This window comes from Chrysochloris asiatica, unplaced genomic scaffold (assembly GCF_000296735.1).
Source record: "Chrysochloris asiatica unplaced genomic scaffold, ChrAsi1.0 scaffold00316, whole genome shotgun sequence".
Lineage (NCBI taxonomy): Eukaryota > Metazoa > Chordata > Mammalia > Afrosoricida > Chrysochloridae > Chrysochloris > Chrysochloris asiatica.
Window position 1 is genome coordinate 831,496 of NW_006408834.1, and position 13,553 is coordinate 845,048.

General features: G+C 39.5%; 1 protein-coding gene across 1 annotated transcript in view; it reads right to left on the reverse strand.

Annotated features, from left to right (window-relative positions):
- Nucleotides 1–13,553, reverse strand: part of FCHO2 (FCH domain only 2) — a 256,849-nt gene that overhangs the window by 83,252 nt on the left and 160,044 nt on the right. The window contains exon 9 of the mRNA XM_006875274.1: nt 3,337–3,381. Within this exon, the coding sequence (XP_006875336.1) occupies nt 3,337–3,381 (45 nt within the window). The remainder of the gene's footprint in view (nt 1–3,336; nt 3,382–13,553) is intronic.

A 13,553-nucleotide genomic window follows, 5' to 3' on the forward strand; every position in this document is an offset into this window, starting at 1 on the left:
ATACAATCAAGATGTTCTCTCCCAAGATGGTGGCTCCTTGAACACCTGAGTGTCTTGATCCAGAATACAATGGATTTCTGGATTCCCTTCAAATTTCCCAGCTGTAAACCCACCAGTCCTCCATACATAGCTTTACATTTGTTTCAGAGTTCCAACACTATCTCGTGAGACCTCTTGGCCCGGTGTTCCGTGTTGTTGTTGACTGAGCTCTGACGGAACGGAACTTAGGGTTTAATTTTTGGCTTATTTCCTTTTTTTGTCTGCTTGTCCTGCCCCACAATCTCCGTTCAGGCCTTTTTTCTAGTTTCTAGTTCAGCGCCGGCTATGGCCATTTGGTTTTAATTGGAAACTGTCTTTTTAAATGTCGAGGAGATCTGTGCGCATGTGTAGTAGAACCCTCCGAGGGTGGGGCTGGGGTACCCACTTGCTCAGGCACCCCTATAGTCACCAGAATGGAGGTGAGCAGACAGCAAGGGACCAATGAACAGCTACCAAAAGAAAAGAATGTCCACACCTTTATTTCTGCTGTTCTGCCAGGCATCTGTGGCTACTCCGATCCTTTCCCCACATGGTCTCACCCAAGATAGCGGCTCCTGGACATTGTTGTTGTTGTTGTTAAGTGCCGTCGAGTCGGTTCCCACCCATAGCGACCCTGTACAGGGTTTCCAAGGGTGTAAATCTTTACGGGAGTAGAAAGCCTCATCTTTCTCCCATTAGCTACCCAAAATGAAGAGGCTACAAAGGCAAGAAGTGACTGGCTTACAAGCTTTCAAGAGGGAACCTAGATCCAGAGGGCGTGAAGGAAGGTAGACTTTCCACTGAGTAGTATCCAATCTGTCTAGGCGGGGCAGATGAAAGGAAATGTGGATAGGCCTCTTGTGATACAATAGTCAATGATTGTTATCAGGACTGCTTGTGAGGGTTGGAAACGTAAAGGTTGACATTTTGTAACAAGGAGGGGAATGATTAACTTTGCAGTCTAAGAGCGGAGGTCCCTGGGACCATCAAGGGAGAAGAGCGGAGAACAGGATTGTACCCAGAGAAGCAGTAATGCCTGAGATGGAGCCAGAGACGATGACATGCAGAGATGGAGCAGCTGGGGAATTTAGACCCAGAAAGGGAGAGGGGTTGGGTGCTGACAACAGGAGGCGGGGGTAAAAGGGGATGGGGGTGTAGGCTTGTAAGATATACCCTTTGGTTGGCTGTTGATACATGCAAGGGATTGTAACCATGGCAATGAAACGATATATGATAGGATGAATGTTCTTCCATGTAAACTATCACATAATTCACAATAAAACATTTTGGAAAAAAAAAAGAAAAGAGGGAGCCTAGATCCAGATGGCATATAGGAAAAGTAGAGTCTGCACTGAGTAGTATCCAATCTGTCTAGGCAGAGCTGATGAAAGGAAATGTGGCTAGATCTCTTGTGATACAACAGTAAATAATTGTTATCAGGACTGATTGTGAAGGTTGGAAATGTAAAGGTAGACATTTTGTAGTAAGGAGAGGAGTGATTAACTTTGCAGTCTAGGAGCGGAGGTCCCTGGAACCATCAAGGGAGAAGAACTGAGTGTGGGATCCTACCCAGAGAAGCAGTGATGCCAGTGGTGGAGACACAGATGATGACGTGGAAAGATGGAGCAGCTAGGGACTGTAGACCCAAAGAGGGAGAAGGGCTGTGTGCTGACGACCAGGGGGCAGGTTCGCAGGGTATACCCTGTGGATAGTTGATGATGCATGGAGGGGATGTAACCATGCCAGTGAAACGATATAGGACAGGATGAATGTAAAGCTAATGTTCTCCCATGTAAACTATCACCGAATTCACAATAAAACACTAAAAAAAAGCATACACAAAAAAACAAAATATAGATCACAATGAACTAATTCACAACTGATCGTGGGGATGGTGCAGGGATAGTGAAGGACCAGGCAACATTTTGTTCCAGACAACATTTTGTTCTGTTGTGCACAGGGTCACCCCAAATCAGGACCGACTCATGGTAGTTTACAACATTCCAGCAAAACAAGAGTCCAGGTGTCCGACAATAATAATAAAAAGCTGCCTCCTTAATTCATACAATCATATAGCATGATGTGATTTTAAAATCAATGATATTTTTATTCTCAGAGGAGTGTTTAGTATCCTCATCTTACAACAAAGAAAACTGGAGTCTAGAAAAATTAAACAATGACTGCTCTCAAATAGCTAGTAACTACATAAAGCCTAAACCTCAAGGGCTCCTGACTGTTCCAATAATCAACTTACACACTATGTTGTTGTTGTTGTTGTTAGGTGCCATCGAGTTGGTACCAACCCATAGTGACCTTGTGCACAACAGAACGAAACACTGCCCGACCCTGGGCCAACCTCACTACCATTGCCACGCTTGATTCTATCAATGCTACCACTTGGCAAATCAATCTTGTAGGAGGTCTTTCTCTTTTTCTCTGGTCCTCCACCTTACCAAACATGATAGCCTTCTCTAGTGACTGGTCCCCTCCTGGCAATATGTCCAAAGTATGAGAGACGAAGTTTGGTCATCCTGGCCTCCAAGGAGCACTCTGGTTGCACTTCTTTGGCAGCCCATGGCACTTTCAGTATTCTCCTCCAACACCATAACTCAAAAGCATCAATTCTTTTACGGTCTTCCTTATTCACTGTCCAGCTTTCGCATGCATATGAGGTTATTGAAAACACAATGGCTTGGGTCAGGCTATAGCTATAGCACAACATTTCTCAAAATTCTTAAATAGAGCTTGGGGAAAAACGTTACAAGATTCTCTCCAAATTACCTCTAGTACCTCACAAAGTGAGATATATAAAATAGAAAAAAACCAACAGGCTTGGGTTTCATATTATAAAAAATGCCTATTTAAGTAGAAGCTGAGCTGGTTGTGGTGTTCCTTTTCTCCAAATCAAATCACCATTTTGAACTGTAACATAAACATTGATGCATAACCTCATTAATTACTAAAATGTTACCCCAGTGTAGAATAAGCACAATACTTCAATGTGTAATGATAAATTTTCATATGCATAATATCTGAAGGATGAAGGATGGAGGTCAGTGGAGAAAACAATTTCAATGTGCATTTTCAAACAAATACTTACTATATTTAGCTTTTTAAAAAACAACACACTAACATTCCTATGAAAAAACCTATTATGTATTTATTAAACAAATATTAGGCCTTCTAATCATAGTCAGATTTTTGTATCGTCCCATGGGGTTGACACAAATGAATACCAGCCCCTCCTTATTTGTTCAATAAACAGAAGATATTAACTAGTTGCCATGTGCATTAACAAATTATAACTAGTCAACTTACCTTCTACTGCACTAGTAGGATCACATTCTTCAAATTCAATAAGGCCTAGGGAAAAAAAACAAAAAACAACAACCTCTAGTAAAAAACATAGTTGGTAAACAACACATACCAAATAAGATCTTGTTGCATTTCTCAAAAACTTTTCTGAAATAATTTCCAGTGTTAACTATAATTTAAGAAATTGTCATTTTGTGTACTTCAAATTCTTCAAAAAATCTTCTAAAAGCGAATCCACAAAACTGGAGATACAGAACTCTAACCTACAGATTCTGCTTTCAAGAAGTTTGCAATAAACTTGATGAGAATAAATAAGCACAAGCGAAATCCTTGGTTGTGCCTAAGGGAAGAAGAGAGGGACCAAGAATTTGCTGTACTACTAGAATCTGGGGGAGCACGGCGGCTCTGTAGGATAAGAACTGGACTTCGAACCACAAAGTCAATGGTTCAGGCCCACCTGGTGCTCTGCGGGAAAAAGATAAGGCTTTCTGTTTCACAAAGACTTATAGCCTTGGAAATCTTATACAGGGTTGTAATGAGTTCTGACTCACAGTGACCCTATCAAGGGTTTCTGAGGAGTGGCTGGTGGGTTTGAACCACCTACCTTGTGGCTAGCAGTCCAGTGCTTATCCTACAGCACCACAGGCTTAAATGTTATACAATATGGTATATTTCACAGATGAAATACATCAAATTATTTACACAACAGAGATAGCAGCAAATGTAAGAATTATTCTTATACTGAAATATCCTAAAAGCTAAATAGCAGACCAAATAAAAAGTTACCTCCCATTAAATTATTTTAGTCCTGTTTAATAATATACATTGTTGTTGTTGTTAAGTGCTGTCGAGTCGGTTCCGGCCCATAGCGACCCTGTACAGGGTTTCAGAGGCTGTAAATCTTTACGGGAGCAGAAAGCCTCATCTTTCTCCTGCGGATCCACTAGTAGTTTCAAACTGTTGGCCTTAAGGTTCGCAGCCCGATTCGTAACCACTACGCTACCAGAGCTCCTTAATAATAAATAATACATAGATTTACTAAAATCCAGCATTTTCTGAGATAATTTTAATGTATTAATGATACTTGGTTTAACCTACTACATCAAAAAATGTTTAAAAAGAACTTTGTTTTATTTTTAATCAGAAAAAAGGGGAAAAAAGGATTTCTTTACTGTTTTTTTCAGAGACATTAAGCTTAACTACAACTGTGAGCAAATGAAGGAGAATTCTTACTGATCACTCTTATGAACAAAAACAAAATGTCCCTCCCTCCCTTCCTCCCCAGTCTAAGGTTTATTTTTATTCAATCCTAATTCCTATTCAAATAAAATAAACATTGAATTACAAGCAGAAAAAACAAAATATCATAAAAATGAGTTGTTAAACAGTCCCTGGACTCCTGGTGTGGTGCAGCAGGATAAGCACTAAACCGAAAGGTTGGTTTGAAAGCAAGGTCAGTGGTTCAAATCCACCAGTCACTAAAAAGTCACTAAACAAATCCACCAGTCACTGAATCAGAACTGACTTGATGGCACTTAACAACAATTAATTGTCAATATCTTCCTCACAAGGACATTCATATATATCATATGATTAAGAAAACAATTTATCACTTCCAAAGATGAGGCATTCTGCTCCCATAAAGATTTACAGCCTTGGAAACTCTGTGCAGGGTCGCTATGAGTGGGAACCGACTCCATGGTACTTAACAACAACAACAACCAAGAAAGCCTTAAGAAGTCAGAAAATGGTCCAATTAAAACTTTAAGAACTTTACTCAAGGATTCAAGGTCACTCTGCAAATCTGGAAGGTGAGAAGTCATGAAACTAAAGGGTATTCAGCTTGCTCTTAGAATCCCTCAGAAGCCTGTTGTGGTGCAGTGAATTATTTAATATGTTTCTTCTAGTCTTAGTCTTTGTCTCACCACATGACTCTTTTCTTGATGGGTTTGGGTAAGAGAAGGTGGGAAAAGATAATGATAGGATGATATGATTCAGGTGTAAATGATTGTTAGTAGAGTTCATTGTGATTGTAAAATCCTGGAACTCTAACATGAGTATAAAATGAGCCATCTCAGAAGCAGGAGGGAGACTTTTAACTATTGTCAAGGAAGAGGAGTCAGGAGTAAACCCAGAGAGCCCTGCATGGTAAACCTCCCTGACCCAGGAATAGAAAGCTGTGGCACCAAAGGAGTGGTACAAGAGGAGCAGAAGCAAAACCAAGAGCCAGAGCATGAGACAGAGCAGTGGGCTTCCCAGTCCACAGAACAAGTAAAGCTGAGGCTGAAAATCTTCTCTCATGGAGTATCAGGTAAATTCAAACAGCAGTTTTAACCCATTAGGCTACCAGGGCTCCAGTTAGAGTTATTTTTCTTGAAATCTGTTTGATTTCCTCTTGATTTCTAAGCTCTGTAATATTAGTAGCTTTCTATATGTTTTAGGACACCTGGTGTGGCACTGTGGGTTAATGCATCACATTAATTGCAACGCCCTTTGAACTGCAAAGTTGGTGGTTCAAGTTCACCAGCAGCTCCTCGGAAACCCTGTACAGGGTCACTATGAGTCGGAATCGACTCGATGGCACTAAACAACATAATGTTTTGTTGGTCATTGTAAACTGGTATCTCCAGTTCCCTATTTTCAGTCTTGTATGTTTGTTTTGGAGTCCGGGTATGGCGCTGTGGGTTAATGCATTGAACTGCAGTGTCGGTCCAGACCACAAGGTTTGCACTTCAAGTTCACCAGCCACTCCTTGGAAACCCTATACAGGGTTGCTGTGGGTCACAATCGACTCGATGGCACACAACACCACCACCAGGTTTGTTTTACTTTCAATACTTCCATATCTGGGTTGTAGGATAAGCACTGTACTGCTAACCTCAAGGTCAGTGGTTGAAACCCACCAGTTGCTCCTTGGAAACCCTATACAGACAGGGTCCTTGAGTCAGAACCGACTTGATGACACTAACACCACCATCTAGGTTGAGTTCTGGGTGATGCTATCACGTATGTTAGTCTTAGGTTGTTGTGTGCCATTGCTGGTTCTCCAAATAACTCACTTTAGTTTTTTTTTGTGAGGTTGGTCTGGTTTTTGCAAATTCTTTTAATTTCTGTTTATTTGCAAATGCCCTAACTTTGCTGTCATACTGACACTTTTGGTAGGTATATGACTCATGCCTGGCAATTTTTTTCTTTCAGAGTTTTATATATGTCATCCCATTGCCCTCTTGATGCATGGTTTCTGCTGAGTCCTCCTTTGTAACTAATTTATTCATCTTTCCCGAGCTGCTCTCAGGATTCTTTCATTGTCTTTGGTTTTGAAAAGTTTGACTATGCCTTGGTGATTTTCTTTGGGGTCCATCCTGTTTGGAATTCATTTATCTTCTTGAAAGGCTATTTTGTCCTCTTTCATGATGTTAGGAAATTTTTATTCCAACAACTCTTGGACAAGTTTCTGTGTATGTGTGTTGTGTTTTTGTTTTTTGGTCTCTTTCAGTCCTGAAATTCCAACTACTTGTAAGTTATTCCTCTTGGTGTTGTTGTCTTTAAGTGCCATTGATTCGGTTCCAACCCATAGCGACCCTGTAAAGGGTTTCCAACAAGTGACTGTTGAGTTTGAACCATTGACCCTGCAGTCCAAATGGACTTTGCTGTCCAGTGCATTAACCCACAGTGCCACACCAGGGATCCGTTCTTCTTGACATTCGCACATAAATCTTAAGTTCCTTCAGATATTTCTATTCTTCTTTCTGATTGCTCTGTTGTTGTTGTTAGGTGCCATCGAGTTGGTACCAACTCATAGCGACCTTATGCACAGCAGAACGAAACACTGCCCAATCCTGGGCTAACCTCACTATTGTTGCCACACTTGAGTCCACTGATGCTGCTATTTGGCCAGTCCATCTCGTTGAGGTCTTCCTCTTTTTCTCTAACCCTCCACCTTACCAAACATGATATCCTTCTTCAGTGACTGGTCCCTCCTGACAATATGTACAAAGTATGAGAGACGAAGCTTGGCCATCCTGGCCTCCAAGGAACACTATGGCTGCACTTCTTCCAACATGGATCTGTTGGTTCTTTTGGCAGCCCATGGCAAATGACTACTGAAGGATTTGTCTTCAAACTCAGTAATTTGGCCTTCCGTTGATTCCATTCTACTACTTTGTCCTTCTAATATACTATTTCTGAAGTCTTAAGTTGTAATAGTCTGTCTTTCGAATTTGTATGATTTTGTATGGTTTACAGGTTTTTGTCAGTTCTTAGTGTTTTCTCTCTTCTTGCTTTCCTCCATCTTTCTTTCAATCTTTTGAAGGAACATACATGGCATTCTTTTAAATTTCTTATCAAGTAGTTTTGATAACCACTTTTGGTATTCTATTTTCTGACTCTATATTTTGGTCTGAGGCACTCGGTCTTGTTTCTTCATGTAAAGTGAAATCGTCTCTTTTCCCTGAGACATTGTGTTGTTGCTGTATTTATATTTAACTGATGATTGTATATGTTGGCATGTTCTTCTGGTAGATGTGATAGAAACTGGAAAAGTGAACGCAGTTCTCGCTTCACTATTTGTGTAGCATAGTTCAGAGCAGGTTCATGTGCCTTCAAAAGCAGTGATGGCCTCCCTGGCACCCAACCCCAGGCAGAGCTGAAACTGCACAGGAGGGGATGCCACTGACTTGGCAAAGGCAGTGACTAGACCTGCCCCTGGCTACCTGGATGGTAGGAAACAAAGCAGAATTCCTCTTGCCACCAACCTCCAGCCATGTCCTTTGTCTGCAGGCTACTTTATCAACAGCCATCCACTAAAGTTCAAGATGGCCACATCACTCCATGCCAGTTGACAGTCCGCCATTTCTTCTCTCTCACTGCTCCTCTTTAGCTTCCTCTTCCAGTCCGTTCAGTTCAGAGAGGTCAGTATACCTCTCTGCTCTATCCTCTGAAGTTCAGGGTTCCAGGATCACCATCTATAGCTATTTCACTTGGTCTTGTCTTTGTTGCAAAGGGTCCATTCAGTGTATCTGTCTACTTCGCCATCTTGCCCCAGAATTTGTTTTATTTTCCTGGTGATTTGGGTGAAAGTTTTCAGGGCAAATTGGTTTTCCATGCAACAATTCCTATACATTTTGTTTTGTGTCATTTATTTCAATTCCCATAATGAAACAGATTGTCCTCCTTTCCTACCTCTCTCTGCCTTCTGAGCTTTAACCCTAAGCAGATACTGCCTTGCTGGTCTCCTATGGTTGATAATTCTAAGAAATCGGTACCTCCCTAAGGTTTCTGGTATAATAAAACTAAATATGCCCTTTTAAATATAAAACCATGCAAGGATAAGGTTTTCTTTTCCAAGTGGCATATACTCCACAAACTGTTTCACAGTTCAGTGCTCATCCTATAGCACAACAACACACATTCAGAAGTAGTTTGCATCTCCTTCTTCCTAGTCTGTCTTAGTCTGGAAGCTTCACTGAAACCTGTCCACCATGGATGACCCTGCTGGTGATTAAAATACAGGTGGTATAGCTTCCAGCATCACAGCAACACAGAAAGATGCCACACTATGACAAACTGACAGAGGAGTGGAGGCTGGGTAGTCAAAAATACTGTGTAGCAAACTACTATGTACTGCTAGGTTCTTAACAGCTGAAATTTATTAATATGCATATTTTGATTTTAATCACTGCCTAAAACATTTTTGTTGTCATCAAGTCGGTTCTGACCCATAGCAACCCTGTATAGGGTTTCCAAGGAGCAGCTGGTGAGCTTGAACTGCCAACCTTGCAGTTCAAACAACTTTGCAGTCTGGTGCATTAACCCACAGCTCCACATAGTGAAATTTTTTCCAGGTAATTAAATGAAATTTGATACACCTACCCATCCAGAGTTTTGTATATTGCACTGTCTTCTGGGAATGCTGATATGGCTTTTTTTATTTCTAAAAATAGCCTTAAGAGTAGGAATAAAATAACTCATGTCTGGTTCAAAAAATTTTTTTAATATGCTTTAATTAGGAGCTCTGGTAGCATAGTGGTTACGAATCGGGCTGCGAACCTTAAGGTCAGCGGTTCGAAACTACCAGTCACTCCGCAGGAGAAAGATGAGGCTTTCTACTCCCATAAAGATTTACACCCTCGGAAACCCTGTACTGGGTAGCTATGGGTCGGAACCGACTCGAAGGCACTTAACAACTTAACAATTAGCAGCTAAGACTAAATTAATTGCTTCCAAGCAAACAACAATCAGCCTAATAGATTCACCAAATCCTAATTTGTATAAGACTTTTAAGAAATGATACAAGAAGTTAGGGGACAAAAAACCACAACATAATAGTAATCTTTAATCAAAACAAATGTTTTGTGGAATACAGTTTAGCACAAAAGAGATACAAAATGTTTAATCGTTCAAATTGCTTTGGAATAAATCCTAACTTTCAGACCACCAACAAGGCAAGTTTGCAACTCTGTCTAATTAAAAACTGGCCTCAAAATTTAATTAGTTGGGCTACCCAAATAACACTTTCTGGTAATTAAAGTCAAAGTTAACACAAACAAACCCAAAACCTAAAAATAATAATCATGATAATGAAGATAGGTGGGTCTGGGTGGAAAGGGATAATGACTTATAACAATAGGAGACAGTGACAGCAGTTTAAACTTGCCAGTGGGCCAGTGGAATGTAACAGAGCCACATTCCTAGGAGTCCAGGATAATGAATAAGGCAAGCTAACATGAAAGGGTATCAAACCTCACTGAAGTTGGTAGAGAAGTACAACAGACATGAAGGTTTGAGGTCAAGCCCAAGTTTTGCCATTTGTTTGCCAATTGTTATGTTATTGTTAGAAACCTCGGACTAATTACTTTTTTAAACCTTGGTTGTAGTATTTATAAAAAGATAAAAATAATAACCACACGACAGGATTATTATAAAGATAAAATAAATCAACTAAGTGTTTAATAAAACACAACCTGTTCTACCCCAGAAATTCATACCTATTTTTATTAGGAGGGTCCAGTCTCTGGAGAAGGGCATTATACTATGTAAAGTATAGGGTCAGTGCAGAAGAGGAAAACCCTCAGCAGATGGCCTAACAAAGTGGCTGCAACAAAGGACTAATTAAACACAACAATGTGAGGATGGCACAGGACTGGGCAGTGTTTCATTCTGTTGGTTCATACATATGGTTGCTATGAGTCAGAACTAACTTTAAGGCACCTAACAACAACAAATTTGCATAGTTTCTTACAGATTACAAATCCCCTTTATGTAATAATTTAACAAAACATTTATTGAACTGCCTATATTCCAAGCACTGTCATTTCACCAGATTCATCATTGAAAAAACAGACCTTGATCCCAGCCTCTTGAAGCTTATATTCTAGGGTGGAGAAAAGTAGAGGGAAAATGAGTAAATTATTAGTATGTTAGAACGGCCTAAGGAAGAGAGGTTTTACTGTCCTCACTTCTAAGCATTCTGGCTGTATTTCTTCCAAAACAGATTTGTTCATTCTTCTGGTAATCCCTGCTATAGTCAATATTTTATGGCAACATCACAGATCTAATGCATAAATCCATCTTCATTCTTCCTTATGTATTCTTTATCTAGCTTTCACATGCATATGAAACAACTGAAACCACCAGGGTCAGGCACACCTTAGTTCTCAAAGTGACATCTTTGTTCTTTAACACTTTAAAGAGGCCTTTTAAAGCAGATTTTTCCAAAGAAATATGTCATTTGATTTCCTGATTGCTGCCTCAGTGGGTGTTGATTGTGGGTCCAAATAAAATGAAATCTTTGACAACTTCTATCTTTACTGTTTATGGTGATGTTGTGTAATGTTTCAGCTGTGAGGAGTTTTGTTGTCTTTATGTTAAGGTTTAACCCATACTGAAGGCTGTAATCTGATCTTCATCAATAATTGCTTCAAGTCTACTTTGCTTTCAGCAAACTGGGTTGGGTCATCTGCATATTGCAGGTTAATGAGTCCTCTACCAATTCTGATATGATACCATGATCTGGTTTCTCAGATTATTTGCTCAGCACACAGACTGAATAATTAGGGTGAAAGGATACAACCTTGATGTACACCTTTCCTGAGTTTCAACAACTCAGTATCCCCATGTTCTGTTACAATGACTGCTTCTTGGTCTGCATATAGGTTTCACATGAGCATGATTAATTGTTCTAGAATTCCCATTTTTTGCAATGTTATCATAGTTTGTTATGAACCACATGTCTGAGTAGTCAATAAAACACAAGTAAACATTTTTAATCTCTGCTTTCAGCCAAATCCATCTGACATCATTAATGATATCCCTCCTTCCGTGTCCTCCTCTGAATCCAGCGTGTATTTCTGACAGTTCCCTGTTATGTACAGTTGCAATCATTTTTTAATTAACTTTCAGCAAAATATTATTTGCATGTGATATCAGTGATATTGCATGATAATGCCCACATTCTCTTGATTACCTTCTCTGTAATAGGCACCTATATGGATCTCTCCAGTCAGTTGGCCAGATAAATGTCTTCCAAATTTCTTGGCAGACAAATGATCACCTCCAGCACTATTATCTGTTTGTTGAAACACTTGGACTACTATTCTGCCAGTTCCTGCAGCCTTGGGTTTTTTCCACCAATGCCTTCAGTGCAACGTGGACCATCAAGCTGCCTTCAGAACCATTGATTCTTCAGCATGTTTTGTTATTCCTGTTAATTATCTAATTCATTGAAGTAACTAACTGAAAACTAACAGTGTGATCTCATTCTGAATGAAATTATTGAAAAATTTGTAGAAGTAAATTTACTATGGAAAATACCTATGCAAAAAGTTTCAAATGGAAACACAGTATATGATGATTTGTAAACTGTAAATCTGATACTCTACTCTGTAAATCTCCACTCAATTCACATTAAAAAGTATGAAAACTCTTTAAGTTACAATGAATCAAATGAAAGCATTTCCAACACTATTATAATGAAAGTGATAATGGTAACAATAACTTACTAAAAAGGTATTTCAGAAGAGTATGACTACATATTACTCACACACCTCATCATGCTTAATACTATTCTCCTCAGAGATATTTCGTTTCCCCAACTTTTTATTTTGAATTATTTTATACCTACAGAAACGTCAGAATAATAAAATGAATATCCTTATATCCTTTCACTCAGATATATCAAGTAAAGCTATTTTACCACATTACTTTTGCTCTCCCTATGTCTTACAACATCCAAACATAAACACACTTTTTTCATTTTTCTTTTGCTAAACATCTGTAAATAAGTTTTAGAAATTAGAGACAGATTTCCTGTAGGAGTACCTATTTTATAAATAACTTGTAGAAATAATTTTCTCAATCCAATGGTTCCAAATCCCAAATGATGATCAGATTCTTAGTGCAAACAACTCCACACCTGTTGTTATTTAGACCATAAGCCAACCACAGTGACCCCATGTGAAAGAGCAGAACTGCCTACAAACAACTGAATCATCTGAAAGGCTCACTACAGCATAGATTGCTGGGGCCCAGATGCAGAGCCCTATTCCACTGGTCTAAAGTATTGCCCAGAAATTTGTAAACACCCAGATGATGTCAAAGGACCTGGGCTCTCACACTGAGAACTACAGTCTTAGAAGATTCTCTGTGGCCACTGCCAGACAGTTACTCAATCTAGATAGTGAGTGCTTCTACATTTTTACTGTGCTTAAAGGTGATCAGCTCGAGAAGATAAAGCTAAATATTACAATAAAATGTGCAAAGATCTGGAATCAGAAAACCAAAAGGGAAGAACACGTTCAACATTTATCAAGCTGGGGGAACCGAAGAAAAAATTCAAGCCTCGACTTTCATTATTGAAAGATTCACTGGGCAAATTATTGAATGATGCAGAAAGCATCAAGAGAAGATGAAAGGAATATACAGAGTCACTGTACCAAAAGAAATGGTTAATGTTCAATCATTTCAAGAGGTGGCACATGATCAAGAGCCAATGATACTAAAGGAGGAAGTCCAAGGTGCATTGAAGGAATTGGCAATGAACAAGGCACCAGGAATTGATGGAATAAAAATTGAAATCTTTCACGAAAGTGAGGAGGCACAAGAGGCACTCACTCATCTCTGCCAAGAAATTTGGAAGACAACTATCTGGCCAACTGATGGGAAGAGATCCATATTTGTGCCCATTCCAAAGAGAGGTGACCCAACAGAATGCGGAAATCATC